This window comes from Adiantum capillus-veneris, chromosome 19 (assembly GCF_014529385.1).
Source record: "Adiantum capillus-veneris isolate H3 chromosome 19, ASM1452938v2, whole genome shotgun sequence".
NCBI classification, from domain to species: Eukaryota; Viridiplantae; Streptophyta; class Polypodiopsida; order Polypodiales; family Pteridaceae; genus Adiantum; species Adiantum capillus-veneris.
In genome coordinates, this window is record NC_140949.1 from 76,840,747 (window position 1) to 76,857,596 (window position 16,850).

General features: G+C 42.8%; 1 protein-coding gene across 1 annotated transcript in view; it reads left to right on the forward strand.

The window, feature by feature from the left end:
* The window catches only part of LOC147434261 (uncharacterized), a 73,977-nt gene extending 67,823 nt beyond the window's left edge, over nt 1-6,154 (forward strand). The window contains exons 2-3 of the mRNA XM_086490818.1: nt 5,485-5,628; nt 5,716-6,154. Of these exons, the coding sequence (XP_086346944.1) occupies nt 5,485-5,628; nt 5,716-5,823 (252 nt within the window). The 3' untranslated portion in view covers nt 5,824-6,154. The remainder of the gene's footprint in view (nt 1-5,484; nt 5,629-5,715) is intronic.
* The last annotated feature ends 10,696 nt before the right edge of the window (nt 6,155-16,850 follow it).

Sequence of the window (16,850 nt, forward strand, 5' to 3'; positions counted from 1 at the left end):
CACCGTGCGGATGTCATGGTTGTATCTCTCTGCATGCAAATGACATCATGGTTCCTATAACAATGAGGTGATGTTATGTCTTGAGACATGAAGATGGGCGCCTGCAGCATGTCCGGCCAACGTGAACCTGGCCCTTTGGTTATTAAGTCCTATAAATAGGACTTGAGTCTCATTTGTGAGACATCTTGTGTAATCAGCACACTTGGACTCTTGGTGCTTGGCAGCTCTGCCCGCATACCCGTACTGGTGTGGGTTTGGTGGTACGGGACACCGGCTCTTGTGGTGGCTGAGTCTAGCCCGTTTGGCTACAGGCTCCCAGGCTTGGGGATGAGCCCGTATTGGCTCTATGGCTGGGAGGTGAGCCTGACGTCCGCTCACTACGTGTGTCTAGGTGTGAGTTTGGCTTGTGTCATGTCATGTTTGCAGGATGGATCTGGCGACGGACTAACATTGCTATCAAAGCCTCTTCCTGCTCGTATGCACGGCATAGCAACGTGCACAAAACCACTAGAGCTCATGGGACTGTGATGGTCTAGCCTGACAAGTTCTCCCAACTCTCGCATAGGGTGGTATGGGACGCTACTAGCGGGAGAGGAGAGCAAGGGGGGTACATGCCAGCTGGTGGTGGGAATTTTGCGAGTTCTCTTTTTGTTTCTAGTAGTTTCTTGTGTGTGGAATGTTGATTGCTGGTGGCAGTCACATGGATGCTTAGTATGTTTTTGCTTTGCCTCTCCGCCGCCATTTACTGCATGAGGGTGTCCTTGAGAGCTTCCACTTTGAGGACATGGAAGCCCCTCTGTATGCGGCTGGTGAGAGGAATTAATTGACTCAGGAGTATGTTTTGTAGAGAGGGAGTAGAGGAGTATTTTCTCTAGGTTTTGTGCTTTGTGTAGGGCGGTCTTGTTAGGTGCTTCCATTTGCGTATATTTGGGTCGTGCATAGTCACACTCATATTTAGGGTACTGTTGTGCCGCGTTTTGTATGAAAAGGGTGACATCGATTAGATGCAGAAAAAGCTGAGCTTGTTCGGAGCTTGTAGGCTGTTTTTACCGCGCTGCCCTAACACGCATAGAGCTGGTTGCACGCGGGCGCACAAGCTGCAGGACTGAGGCGGCAGAACTGCGCAGCGGCGGTACATTTAGAGGCAGCGCACTAGTTTGCATTGCCAGTGCGAGTGCAGTGAACTGAGGCGGTGCAGGGAAGGCGGTGTCTGCAGAGCTGCGTGCGTTCCAGAAGCGGCATACCTTAGGTGGCAACTTTAGGGTGGTTTTTTTTTCACCTGCATAGCATAACGCTACTTTCGCTAGTTTTTCCGACCTCTTATTTTTAATCCTTTGTAGTAATCGGACTGTATGAACTGGCCTCTTTAATTTATTCACTAAAAAGACCAGAACATTAGAAACCTGAAATTATTCCTCACGTGAATAAAGTCACTGCAAATTTCCTGAGGAGAGATCAATAGCCATGCTGTGACGGTCTTATTCGACTGCGGCTCTACTCATAATTTTATTTCTTCTTGTGTGGTACAGGATCTTAAGCTCCGGACCATTTATGCAGACCATTCATATTTGATCCGATATGCGGAAAGTCAAAGCTTAGATCAGAGGATGAGGTCATACCGCAGGTTGACAGTATCATGAAGACATCGGACTTCCGTATCAGCATGTTCTTGTTGGGGTATATCATATGGTTGGGGGTTTTCTATCCTCCGCATTCAACACTACCATGAAGTCATCGGACTTCCTTATCAACATATTCTTGATGGGGTATATCATGTGGTCGGGGGTTTGCTATCTTCTGAGACCATTGATTCTGATGTAAACCCCATTTGGATTCCGTTTTCACGGAATTTGTTGATGGTTTCCATCAGATTTATCTGATGGGCTTCCACCGTCTCATGGACCCGATTTTGATCACAAAATAGAGCTTTTTCCCGGTAGCCATCTCGTCTCATGGAGGATGTGCTTTTGCCTAGATTACGAGGGTCTCAATAAATTCACCGTCAAGAACAAGTATCCGTTACCCGTGGATGGATGGCCTCATGGATTGACTCTCGGGTGCACGGTATTTCACCAAGATCGATCTACGGTCCAGATACCACCATATATGGATACATCCGCTCGATGTCCCGAAAATCGCGTTTTGTGCACGGTATGGACATTATCAGTTTTTGGTATAACCTTTTGGATTGACCAACGCTCACTCAACTTTCCAGCAGATGATGAATGATTTATTTCGTCCGTATTTGGGAAAGTGGGTTGTTGTGTTCTTCGACGATATCCTTATTTATAGTCAGACACTCGGCGAAACATTTGCACCACCTTCGTCTTGTCTTACGTATTTTAAGAGAGAGAGAGAGAGAGAGAGAGAGAGAGAGAGAGAGAGAGAGAGAGAGATGAAATGAAATGAAATGTTATATTAACGTCTTCAAAAGGCCAAAGTGACCTATGAGACCAAAAAGTTACAATGTGGCAGATCTGATACAAAGTCAGAGTAACAAAATGACAAAACAAATATACTATGGAATCTTGGACTGCTAGGTGTGAATGGGGGAGAGCAGCTAGCTGGGGTAGGTGAATCACAAGAGATCCAGCATCGGTCGTTGGCGGATCTCATCAATCTCCTCCATGGTCAGTAGTCTGACCGGGCGTCGTGCATGTCGGGCCAAAGTGATCCGAAGCCTCTGATGCAGCCTTCGTCGATACTGTGTAGTCCTCCGCAGTCGTGGGCGTCTGGATCTCCCCAACTCGGTCGCCCGGTCGATCAGTGTGCCTCTGGTGTGAGGCGACGGGCTCTGCTGTGGTAGTGGCTCCGCCGGGTGTCCAGTGTCTGCTGTAATGAGTCTGTGATGTGTCTCTGAGACTGGCTAGCCTCTCCTCTCATCAAGCTCTCTCTATGTCGGCACAGCTGGAGTAGAAACAAACCCAAGCATCTCTGATCCTCGTACTGCATGACTCTGGAGAGTGGTCCAAAGCCTTCTCTGAACAAGCAGTGGAAGCGGCCTCATATCTCGTAGTAGACGGGGCAGTGGCATGTGTAGTGCAACTCTGTCTCTGGCTCCATGCCACACAGGGGGCATGTCCTGGCCTCTGCTGGTACTCCATTGTATCTCCCAGTCTCGATCCGCAGCTGGTGTGAAGATGTGCGTATTTGGCCAATAGCACATTGTATCCCATGAGACAAGTGAGTGTCCATGTATCTGGGCCTCGCCACAAAACCGTCCTCTGTAAGCTGGAGAAGATGCTCTCTGTAGAAAGGCATCTTCGTGCCCAGCTCCTGCACTGGTTGTATCCATGTCTTCCTGATGTCTAGCTGAGCCAGGTCTTGTCGGATGAGCTTGGTGATCTCGGACTGTGTAAGAGTCAGAGAGGGTGCCTCTAATGAGTACTGGAAGGGGGGCAATCTGTCTATGCTGAACCCATGCGCCTGAAACCATGATGTCATTTCACCATACCAGCATGCTGTATCTCCCTGCATGGCTAACTGTCGAGATGACTCAAGTGCAAGGCGGGCATATCTGTCTCTGGGAAGCTCCCACATGCGGTGCATGAAGGAGACAGATCTGGTAAGCGCCTCGACTACCAGTGGGGGGGCAGCAAGCTCTGCTCTGCTAGAGAGAGAGAGAGAGAGAGAGAGAGAGAGAGAGAGAGAGAGAGAGAGAGAGAGAGAGAGAACATTAAGAACAAGAGCTCAGCATCAGGCCCAAGCCCAGCAGTAAGACCAGAAGGTTCAGAAAACAATTCTAAGCAGCCCCATCTTCCAAAGTATACCATAGCTAGGGGCTCAGAGCCAGGGCAAAACCAAGGGCATAGCATAAGGTAGAAGACCCTTAAAAAACAGAGAGAGCAAAGAAACCAGAGTAGCTCCATTCGTCTCCAATAATCAAAGTACTCAAAATTACCGCCAGGGGCGTCTGTTAAGGAGTGAGCAGAACTCCCCCTCTCTGGTGCAGATGTTGCCTTCTACTTGTTTTCCAGTTTTGCTGTGAATTGAAGTTTGTTTTGTTCATCACCGCTTGTGTTTTCAGTAGCAATCAGTTTCACCGAGGGGTCTATAACACTCCAATTCCATTAGGCACACTATTGGAGGAGGCTTGATTTTTATGGATGACAAGGGATCAATTTGGCAAAGAGGAACATTTTAAAGCTTTTTCAGAGGTTTTTTTTGTAAGTGAGGACATAGCCCATATTGTGCTTTGTACGTTTGTAGCTGCTACCTAGAAGACATAACGAGATGTGCTTGGCGTGTTTTTAATTGAATGTCCTACTAAGAAGCCATATAAGCAGGCAATTTCCATGGGACAAATTTTTGAGCTTGTTAATTGATGTTGAAAGTGCAGAGGTCCAGTTTGATGGGCCCAATTTTCTGTTTATCCAATGAGACACGAGATGGACACTCATGGAAGTTTCTGTTTACCTCAATTGAGGTCTCTAAGGGAGTTCATGATTGTCTAGTTTTAAGTTTCAACTTGATTTGAGATTCATTGTTAAATTTCGGACCCTTAACTCTTAGCAAAACACAAGCTTATATGAAGTCAAAATGTGATTGAAAAAGGATCAATGAAATTCCAAAGTGGCTAGCTTAGACAAATAGCCAGTTGCCCAGTGAGCAGGGTGGTCTCGTACGGTCTCGTACGTTTTGTACACGTACGACGATGTGCGGTACTAAACGAACTAAAAAAAATTATGATGTACGATGACGTTATGTACGTTCAAAATAAAAAAAAACAAATAATTCTTAAGCCTAAGGCTTAGGCCTTAAAGAAACTTGACATTTAGACAGATTACAATTATGAGAGCTTGAGAGGGAGAGACGATGGAGAGCTTGTCATTTGAGACTCGAGAGCTTCAATGGGAGCTTGAGGGGGAGAAACCCAAGGGAGAGAAGGAGAGCTTGAGCCTTGTCACTTGAGAGCTTCAATGGGAGCACATGGATGATGAGAGCATTGAGAGGCTAGAGCTTGTAGCTTGTAAGTTGTGTTGAGAACAAGGTGGAGGAGTTGCTTAAATAGATTATAGGAAGAGGAAGAGCATGGGAGAGGGAGAGCATGGGGCATTATGGATGTGAGAGGGAGAGCATGGCAATAGGCATTGGTACATGCCACATGATTGCAAACATGCTCCAAAATGGCTCCCTAAACGCCCACTAACACGTGCAAAAACTGCCGCCAACGGTCATAAACGGCTACATTTTTTGATCGTACAGAACGTACTAAACGTACGGAACGGAACGGGTCCGACCGAACGGTACTAGACGTCACGTACGTCGAACGAAAACTACCCTGCCAGTGAGAGATTATTGGAGGAAGCATACTCATCAAAAAGTGAGTGAGAGTGATTCTTGTGGTAATGCTTCCTGTGTAAGCTTTACACGTTGATGTATACAGGCTCATGTGTTTTGATCGGTAGTCATCTACCTATTTTTTGAGAGAGATTCATAGCAGCTGTATGTAGGGAGGGCTTTTAATGTTTTGCGGTCTTGCAGGTGTATGTACTCGATATGTCAGCCACAGGAACCAGGAAGGGAGTTTTAGAGGTTTTCAAATTTGCATGCTACGTTTGCATCCCAATTTCTATGATGGCTTTGTTTGCCAACAATCCAGACAATCTAGAGAAGGTGGTTCGAAATGTAAGTTGGAGAAGAGGTTTCCATTTATCATTAAAAGCAAATCTCATGTCTGTATGAATGCGTATTTTGATATTTCTTCTATTTCAGAGGTCTTATGTGGTGTATCCTCCTGAGGGCCCTCCATTACCACCTCCAGAGGAGATAAGGGAAATGATGAAGAGAGGCAGAGCCAATAATTGTAAAGATCAAAGCTGATGCCAGATCGGCACAACCAGAAGATTGTAGGAACTTGTTGGCAATGGATCGGTGTTGCCATGACTAAGCACAATGTATATATAGTTCAATGCTAGTTATTGGCAGGAAGTTCTGTTCTAAGGTTAACTTTGTGAATGTGATGAATTGCACTTGCCGAGTACACAGTCTCTTCAAAACGCACAGCGACCAGCTTTTATTGAGAAGGCAACGAGGGGCTGTGTAATTGACATCAAAGAAGAAAAAAAAGAGAGGCTGATGACATGTGCATGGGAAAAGCTTGGTGTAAGACATAGATTTTCAGGTTACAATTGCAAAACTTACCTTTTGCATGCGTCTTGGATTTGTATGCATGCATTTCAAGGTCGTTCTTTTCTCATTTAGCTTTGAAATTTATCTGGAATCTTGGAACACCAGGTTTTGAAAGTTCCAATGGTTGGAATGTTGTTAAGGTATGATCCCAAGTTGTGGCCATGTGGTTGCCTGTTTGTCTTTGCCATTTTTTTTTTCCTCCTTATGCAAGGGCTTTGATGCTTTTATCAAGTTTACAAAAATTGCACTTAGGGTTCTCTAAGTTGCAGATTTGTCACTTGTGGGTTCTATATGTCATTTTGTAAATTCTCTCTATATTAGAACATTGAATCTTGCAAGAAATGTTTATGAGGAGCTACATCACTCCTATGAATGGAATGATGATGGCCTCAAAATTAAGTCACAAGCATTTGTATAAGCTCTAGTATTCTAGTGAGGGAATCAATAACAATGGTTGTTCTATTGCTAAAGAAGACTTGTCATCGATAGATTTGAGGGACCCTTGAGCAATGCCAGGTTCCAGCTCGTCTTTTTTTGGCACTATTTGAATAATGGTACTTCCAGGCAGCCCTCGGTGGTTTGGAAGCTTGAGAGAGAGAGAGAGAGAGAGAGAGGGAGAGAGATGTGCATGCTTTTAAACCTTGTGCACACTTCAATTCTAAGCCTACCTAGAGAGAGAGAGAGAGAGAGAGAGAGAGAGAGAGAGAGAGAGAGAGAGAGAGAGAGAGAGAGAGAGATGTGCATGCTTTTAAACCTTGTGCACACTTCAATTCTAAGCCTACCTAGAGAGAGAGAGAGAGAAAGAAAGAAAGAAAGAAAGATTTTTAACGTCTATGTCAGGCCGAAATCGGCCTATGAGACAAATCAAATGTACATGGCGTGTATGTCATCCGTCTATCGGAAAGAGAGAGAGAGAGAGAGAGAGAGAGAGAGAGAGAGAGATGTGCATGCTTTTAAACCTTGTGCACACTTCAATTCTAAGCCTACCTGTCTTTGTGTTCTAAGTGGAATATGTGTCTTCTCCCCTCCCTTGATTCTAGAGGCGTTTGCACATCACATAGCTTACTCTCTTATTTGCGACCAGGGACCACATTTTTGTCGTGAATCAAGAGTGTTGTACTTCCTTATAACATGTTGGGCATGCAAGTATTACCATGGTATAATATTTTGTATCCTGAAGGGGTGTAAAATGCTATAAAGTGTTGCTGGGCTTAGGGTACTCACAAACGCTTCGCACGCAAGAGAATCCTTGTCTACGTCGTTCGACACGGACACCTCGAGGCCGAGAACAAGGGGGCTGTAAAATGATATAATAACAATTAATTTTATCTTTGTTTTTTGTGATTGCTATATTTTATTTTTGGCTTTAGATATAGAATTGACTCTTAGAAGCTCAAAGGATGTTGGCATACTTGGCTACATGATGTAAGGCTTGAAATGCTATTATCACAAAATGGGCTTTTTCCCCTATGACTGTCCACTTATGTAGTTTAGGTATTGGATGCATGTCATGAGTATCAGCCACTCTATGGCTTGTTACCTTTATCTTTACAATAGTAATGGCCACTCTATGGCTTGTTGCCTTTATCTTTGCGATAGTAATGGTGATTTTTACTTGTTCTTGCTTGACCTTATTCTAAATGTGGGACAAGTTATTGCTGTGTTTTCTTCCCAGGTACTATGAGTTGGTGTGTGCATTTTATTAGGTGGACTGTTACTTGTGTTGCTCTTAGTGAGGCAAATGACTTTGTTGCTAAGTCAATGTGGCAATAGAGCTTGGATATAATCGTTTGCTTAATTTGTGGCTTTCTACAAATTGTGGTAATGAATCTAGTGGAAGTATGGTGATTAAGGCTAGCATAGCATATTATGCAGCGTTGTGCCATTGTCATGCCTAATTTTTTTTCGCCCATACTGAAATGAGGTGAAGACTTGACAACTATTCTAGAATTAGGCTCAGAGTAATTGAACACTTTAGACTTGGATGTCAGATGGTCAGATGAGTTGATTAGGTCCAGATACTAGAGGTTAGATCATCAGATGGCATAGAGTTCAAATAAAGAAAATTTCTAATGACATATTCAAATTCGACTAGACTAGACTTCAGACAAATGATGGGACTAAATTGATTAGACAAATGAACGACAAATCAAAAAGTAGTTCCGATTCCCGTTACATTACATAATGTAGTTCATAGTATAGCTAGTTCATATTCAGATTTAGATACAAGGCTACATGACTATGGAATGATTGACTCAAAAGTACAAATGATACAAAGGATCAACACTGAGTAATCATGAGCTCTCATGAGTGATACAATCGCAAGTGTTACACCAACTACAATGAGATTAACGGGTCCTATTTATAGGTGTCTCAGCTCTGGCACAGTTGTACAATACAGAGCAGCACTACGCCTTCACGTGGCATCTTTTATTGCATTATGATTCCTTGGCATAGTTTGTACACTTTACTGCTCTACTACGCCTTCATGCTGCATCTTTTGAACTTTAAAATGCATTAAACCTTGTAGGTTTTAAAGAGAACCTGTTCAAATCATCTCTCTAAACTGGCTCATCATCTTTTTGAAGTTGGCCAAGTCTTCTTTCAACTCATCAACGATGTATTTCTTGTCAGTGTTGTCAAGTATATACTTCCAAGCTACCCATAGGGTATTTATATGTTCATTCTAGTGTCAAAGCTGGTTGAAAATCTAAACATAGGTCACTTGATTTGCCGGTTCATTCTATGTTGGTTGACTTTCGGGTAGAACCTTGGGAGTTCATCTTCGTTCAAAGGCAATGCATTTATCAAGACATGGAAATCTGACATAGTTTCAAATATAATGAAGGACAATGTCATTCTCTGTCAGCATCATTTTCTTGGTGAATTTATATATACACACAGACACACATGTGTATATGGCTAGATGAAACAACTTCTTGAGCATTTGTTCTTGCTCAGGCAATCATTCTAGTTACCTTGTGTCTGCTACTTGATGCATTATTTCAAGTAGCACATCCACCCTTTGATTTAGTATCCTTCGAGCAATTTGCAGCATGTGAAGTGTTGCTTCCATTTCATCCTTGACTTCCTTCATGCAGATGTATGATGGTCGGTTTCTCAATAGGACTTCTAATTTAGTCCCCAAACTTTGTGTATTCATCATTAATAAGCTTTTGGATTTGGGGACTCCCTTGTGCATCCACCTTGGGAATCATATATTTTGGAATTCTATTCAAAACTTGACTGACACTAGGTGAGACGATAACTGGCAATCCTTTGATTATGATACTACTGTGCTTTCCACTCAGCCACCATTCTCTTGGCTCTAGCATACAACATTTTGAATGTCTTCAAATCTGAGTAAGCATGGTTGTCATGTAAATTGTCTGGTCTGGAGTCTTTTCTTTTTGCCTTAGCTTTTTGTTTAGGCTCAAAAGTTGTGTTGAGTAAAGGGGGTCAAAGTGAGAGTTTGAATCTCTTTCTAATTGAATGGCCTCTCCCTTGTCCTTGTGTTTAAAGACCAATGTTATTGAGTATCAGTCTGTTCGTTATCAGGGATTTGCTCGGGTTGCTTGTTTGGGGTCCGATCAAGTTGACTATGTGGGATCTGATTAGACTTTCCCTTGATCTATTTGGTGTTTGCTTTGCACCTTCAATAGATTAGTTTGATTGGAGTTGATGAATTCCAATTCTTCATGATCTTGCTTCATTTCTTTGATAGTCTTGTTGTATTGCTTCCCATTTTTTTTGTTCCTACCGAAGAAGGTTGTGGAGCTTCAAGGTTTCATATTTCCATTTAGCGCCATTGTTGGCCTCTTGTGCTAGCTATCGCCGTGTCTGAGCAAGTTTAGTGGATTCCCGATTGGCTTGGGCTTCAATCATCTTGGCAACATCATTCACTATAGGATTCCAACCTGCTTTGATAGTGGTTATACAACCAGCCGTGATTGAGTCAACATCCTTCTTCTCACTATCAGATTTCAACACAGGTACATGATAAGGTAAAGGCAATTGTAGTGAAGTGTCCGTTTGTAGTTTACCCACAAGTGGTGATTTTTGTAATGCCTACAGTCCGTCACGTAATTATTGAACCACAGTTGTAGTGGTTGTGTTAATTTGTGTTTCTGTAGGTTGTGGCCGGTTCAAGTGATAATGTCACTTTAAGGTGGCTAGCTGACTTGATTCTTTATACAATTCAATCGATTTTTTTGGAGTTGTGCTTGGTAGGGGTAGTATGGGAGTGTTGCTTGGTGCTTCACCTGCTAGTTCAGTAGTCCCTCGAGCTTGCTTATCTTGAGATCTTCATGTTTCTTTCTTTGCTTTTCCCTTAAGCGAATCTTAGAATTCTTTTGTCATCTTTTGCTTCTTGGTGTGCCCCCTTAAGCCAAACTTGGGGTTTTACAAAGACTTCCTGTGTTCTTTTGGCTCATTTCATGGTGCACTCCTAGGCTGACATGATCTACTTGATCCATCATGGCGGTTCTTATTAGATTTAACACATTGTGGTTATCAATTGGATACATCGTGGAAATTCTCAGTTGATTCAACGATCATGGTTCAATGTCCCATGATACATCATAGCGGTGCTCTACCAGATTCATCGCTATGGTTCACAAGTGAGACTTAGTAGGTTCGCTAGTAGTCCTAGGTAGTACAAGAAATTTCATTCATTCATTCATTTTGTGTGAAGAGGTTTTCACGTGTCTCCTTCAAAATTTTTCTTCATCTTGATGTCATTGTCATTCGTCGTTGTTGTCGTCATCTTCATCTTCCTGTCGTTGTCATTTCTTCAACAGCTTGATCTTCATTTGTGTCAATGGTCCATTTTGTCGAGGATGCGGTCCTTTTGGCAAATGTTACAAAGCCCACATACATTTCATTTATTATGTGTGCGGTCTTTGTGTGTGCTCATGATGATGGGTGGTCTTACCATATACTCGGTGTACAAGCTGTGTCTAAACCCATTTACAAAAATGGCCGAAGCATGGATACATGCATACATCTCAATATGAGCTTCGTGCATAGGTGATTTATACATATGAATGTGATAAAATGCGAATAATCCTTTAAGGCCTTCATTCCTGTGAGGTGCTTCCAATAAGAAATATGTGAATGATGGCTCATAAAACTCCAAAAGGAGTATATCAACACTTCAAAGAGGGAAATTAAAAGCTTGGGTGTGAATGCCCTTCGTGGGAACAAGACTCTTAAGACCTTTGGAGTTTTAATTGAAAACAGACAAAGCAATTTAATTGAAAACAGACAAAGCAAATGTCGTTGCCCAGTAGGGAATGCAAAACTCTGAAGGCGTGCTGATGACGAGGCAGGAGATGTGGACCGCAAGCATCTGAGGTTACAGACAACAGAGGCATGGAGCGCAGATTCGCTATTGGAGCTCCCCCTTGAGAGCCTATACTTTTTGCTTAACCTAACTTGATCAACGACGGATTAAACCTCCGCCGTTGATCCCTTCACTTTTGGCATGCCATATATGGTCGGGAGCGTGCGAGGGTTGCAGAAGGTGAGTAAGTGATGATGCTCAACAATTGGCTGGAGTCCAAGTAGGTCAGTAAGTGCATGCAACGATGAGAGCTATGAGCTACCACGGCCACGCCGGCTTTAATAAAGTCTTCCAACGGTTAAGATTGGTTACACGTGGGGAAGCTACAATGCCGATTGTTGAATATGCTCAAAATTGACAAAAAAAAGTTGAAAATAGAAATCGAAAGTTCGACTTTTGTAAGGTGTGGATCCCACCTCCTAAACACCCCCCCCCCCCCCCCCCCCTCCCTCCCCACCCCCCCAACCACCAAAAGTTTAGGAAGATGTTTTAAATGTTTAATCTCTTCCAAATTCAAAGGTTAGGTAGGCTGCTGAAAAGAAAAAAAGAGGGATTTTATGCACACAATTGAGACATGAATTCATGGCCAATCTTGACATTCAATAGCTTTTTGGGAAGAACTCGAGAAGCACGATACACACACACAAATTGAAAAATCAAATGAACAATAGATGGACGATTATGGTTGTGAGAATAGTGAAAAGGGGGCACAAATTCATGCAAAAACACACACACACACACACACACACACACACACACACACACAATACTAGCTAGTAGTTAACAAGTATATTTCTCTCGCTCCTTTCGGGGCGTGTAAACACTCATTACATTCCAATTGTTCGCCACGATGTACTACACATGTTAGGTAGATAGAGTATGTAACGTTGTTACTCTCCTATGAGCTCCATTGGATGTCTCCACATGTATGAGGTTAAGAACCACATGCATTAAAGGATCGGAGTTCCTAAAGTCAGAGAACAAGCTCAAGACGTAACATGCTCACACTTTCCATTGCGTATTCCCACACTTGTCCAACTCGTTGCTGCTGCTTCCTTCCGACTCAACGCATGCCGTCGATGTTTTTTCTTGCTCAACTTGAGCATGCGTGGACCCACACACATACTGATTACCCACCATATACACACACAACCATGCATCTTTTGCACATTCAACACTGAACCGACTTCTATGCAAAAAGAAGACAAGGCCTTCAATACTAGTCATATTAGTAAGTGAACCCTGTTGGAGTAGCACATGGGTGTCTATTACTGGCCACATACGATGTTTCCATACTGGGGATTTCATTAATTGAAACACCTTATATGCAAAGGTGCATTCTGCTTTTTCTATTATGGCTCTCCCTTTGTGTTATTACGGCCGCATGGCGCTTTCTTTTTAAACTTACCAGGCCTCGCTGAGAGCTTGCGCAGGCAGATCCCCACACGCGCGCGCGCGCGCGCGCACACACACACACACACACACACACACACACACACACACACACACACACACACGGTTGCAAGGGAGACCCCTCTCGGATTGAAGAGTAGCTGCATGGACAGACATACTGAGGACCTGAGGGCAAGATACCCTGCTTGGTGACGCACTAGCAGTATGAGTTTTGCTCCCCTTGTGGTTTTCAACCACCAGATATGCAGGTATTTTATCATGTATAATCTGTTTTTCTACACTTGTGGATGCACCATTGCTATGTCTCTCGAGGATGTTACAAACACACACATATACACTTCGATTGTTGCTGGCGGTTACTCATGATGGCTCGCATCTAAGACCCCTGATTTTCAGAATTCAATCTTGCATGAAAAGGTTTTCATTCATGAACGTGTGCTCTCTAACACACACACCTCTCCCTCTTTTGAGCTATATGCATACTGGGGAATTAGGTCTCTGCAAACTTCATGGTATATATTACTCATGAAATCTCTATGAGATGCTTCACCTGTGCAACGATACACAAACTACCATACTCGACATACACACACATGCATCAGTTTTGTGATTCTATAGAATGTTACAAACGCATGTAGATACACTTCTACTGCTGATGGTTACTCAGCATAGCTCGCATCTAGGAGTACCCTGCCCTTGGTTTTCTTCCATCAATCTTGTAAAGTAATGTATATTTCACAATTAATCGTATATGAACTATTTTTACATAAATCTCGGTACATGGTTGATGCATGTAGGGACACTTTTATTATTGACTGTTACTCATGATAGCTCGCAAATAGGAGTACCCTACCTGGCGGCATAAAGGTAGGTGCCTCTGCACCTACTTAGTACTTTTAGCATTCTTACTTGTATACACAATTTAGCCTTTATACACATGAGATCAAGCCGTGCCGCATTCTTGTCAGCACACAGGTATAAATTTCTAATTTGATCAGTTGAGTGAAATGTAGAGGAACTATTGTCATAAATTTACTCATTTGGTCGACAAGCTTAAGAAGAATAGTATAGTCCTTGAATATCTTTTATCAGTGGAATTTTTTTGTGCATTCAACCTCCTGTGAGGGTCTCGCGAGAGGTGGAAGTAAGTGGGAATTTTTGCAAACATGATCCTAAAACATAGAAAATGTTGGCAATTTTTTTGAGAATTGCCATATGCATACACAATGCGGAATATCATCACTCATGGTTGGTTACTGATGGCATACTCCATGGATTAGTTATAAAATAAAATTTGTTAGATATGCCTTTGTTTGAGGAAATCTTGTCGAAAACTTGTATACAAATCCATATAATGCTGGCAGGTGGGATAGTGGTTTAAATGGGTGTCATGATGCTTCCATCTGCAGATCGGATCTTGTGAGCATGACGCTCTTTGAGCTATTTGAAGTCTCTCTCTCTCTCTCTCTCACACACACACACACACACACACACTTATATACTATTCATGAGTTATATTTGATTAAGAAAAACTTCCAAAAAGAAAAACAAACCCCCGCCCCCCCCCCCCCCCCCCCCCCCCCCCCCCCCCCTCCCTCCCTTTTTAGGCTCCTGCTACCTGGACCATACTAGGTCTAAAACTTAAAAAAATGATTTTTTATTTTGACCACTATTACCGGGGGCCAAGCCCTTTATTGAATAATGATGCTCTGTCGAGCGCAATCAATGTCTACTACTCTCAGGGAGTAGTGAAGGCGGCCCTCCTCCTCCTCCCCCCCCCCCAGATCCCCGTTGAAAGCTATGGGCGTGCTGCTCGATGCTGTATCTCATACTCATGGTGGAGCGTGGCCTCCCTCTCTCGATACCGTGACACTGCACAAGGGCAAGACTTGCCTCCTCCTGCTATAAAAACAGGTGAGGGTACATCTCTGCCCCTCACTTAGCTACTGTGGGTGTGTTGAGTTATTTTGTGAAACACCTCTTGTCTGCTTTCTACTACCAAGGAGAATGGAGCTCTCCTCGGAGGTGACTCAGGTGTTCAATCCTACCTCTGCTGAATGTACTGTTTTATTGCACCATTTTTGCATATACTAAAGGTTTTTTCCTACCTTTTGCTTGGTAAAAGCACGCATACTGTGTAGTTTTTTTTTGGCTATGGTATTCTTGCAAAATCTGTGCAAATGGTATTTTCTGTTGATATTTTTAAGTTATGGTACAAGTATTTGATTGATCACCTGAGGCTCGTCTAGGAGGTGCACAGGGTGTTCTATGTACCTTTTCGTCCCCATCCTCTTTTGACAAACATCCTTCTTGTTCGGTGAAATGCGAATCTCCACTTTCCAAAATGTGTAGACCAAATCCTTAATTTCATATGTGATAGCGCTATGACGGTGTTGCTTGTGACATGCAACCAGTGAAAACAATCAACCATCAACATGAGGCTTCACCTGTCGTGATCTCGTCTTGTGCAAGGTGCGACGATTTACATTTAGGACCGTGGAATTTTTGCAATAGGCATGTTTCCTTTGAATTCAACGTCATCTGCAATGCTGCATTCTTAAAAAAAAACTCCTCATTGAAACCTGGCTCGTTAACAGCGGTAGCCAGTGTGCTGTGGACATTTGAGACAATTGCGGTCTGTACAACAGCCTCCTCTTCAAAAGACTCATCATGGATTGCCCGAACATGCGGATGTTGAGCAACAGGATTCCACATTTTTCACTTTGCTTCTGTACTAAAATCTTCAATCCTACTCTTGAAAGCTCTCACAATCTCGGAGGAGATTTTATTTTTCTCCTCACCGTTGAGGTCATGATGCTGTCGCTCAAATTTCATTTGTTTTTGTTTCCGTTGTTTCCTCTTTCTTACTCTCTCATATTCCCTGATTACAGAAAGAGCTAGATCTTGAGAGTTGTAATTCTTTGTCTGTAGTGGCTCTCTTCTGCTTTTTCCTGAGAACTGTAGATGTGCATAATATGTTACTTACTTAAAATCAAATGTATAACTGTCAACACTTGATGTTGTAATACACACATACTATGAAAAAATGTCCTCACGAAACTATAGATGTGACCAACAAAACCAATGGCTACACATAAGATTTACGTACCATCACATTACAGTACGGCTCATTTCCAGCATTGGAGCTAGTGGCAATAATGTTGGCTGTTGGTTCTCCATTGTTGTAGGTCTGTATTGGAATGAGAGAAAGAGATCAGCTTTGACAACCTATCTCCGAGGCAAGATGCCCATCATAAGGAACGAGAGAGAGAGAGAGAGAGAGAGAGAGAGAGAGAGAGAGAGAGAGACTCAGCAAACCACTTGCTAGTCTGACACACACACACTCACACACACACATAGATAGATAGATAGAGAGAGAGAGAGAGAGAGAGAGAGAGAGAGTCCCCACGTCGTCTTCAGTAACTGAAATAGAAGCACATGAGGAGGGAGAATAATTTTTTAATGGAACATTTGAAATTCAAAGGACTTGCCCATCCGTTTTCAATATATGCTAACAAGTACAAGTAACTAGCACTGTCCGGGACAACATATTCAGTGACACGTTAACATGCTTCTATCCTTAAGCCATTGGCCAAAATATCTGCATGCATTGAATGTGATCCATGTAGAACAATTCTTGTTGATGACTCTCCATACAAATGTTGTGTTTAATCAACAAATAATTGTATATTTCCTTCAAAGTTTGATGAAGAAAATATGGTTGATAATGTTCTCATAGAAGAGTTGCTCCCATTTTTGTTGCAACTTGACAAGAGCAAAGACGTGCGTGAGTTCATTGACTCTACTCGTTATGGACAAGTCCCAATTTCCAATGACAATGAATACAAAGGTCTCATGGACTATTGGAAAGATCGAAACTCAAGATGGTCGTAAAAGGAGATAACCACAAATAAGCTACCAATGTTTGAGAAGCTAGGAGACCTTTTTGGCAAGAAGGGGG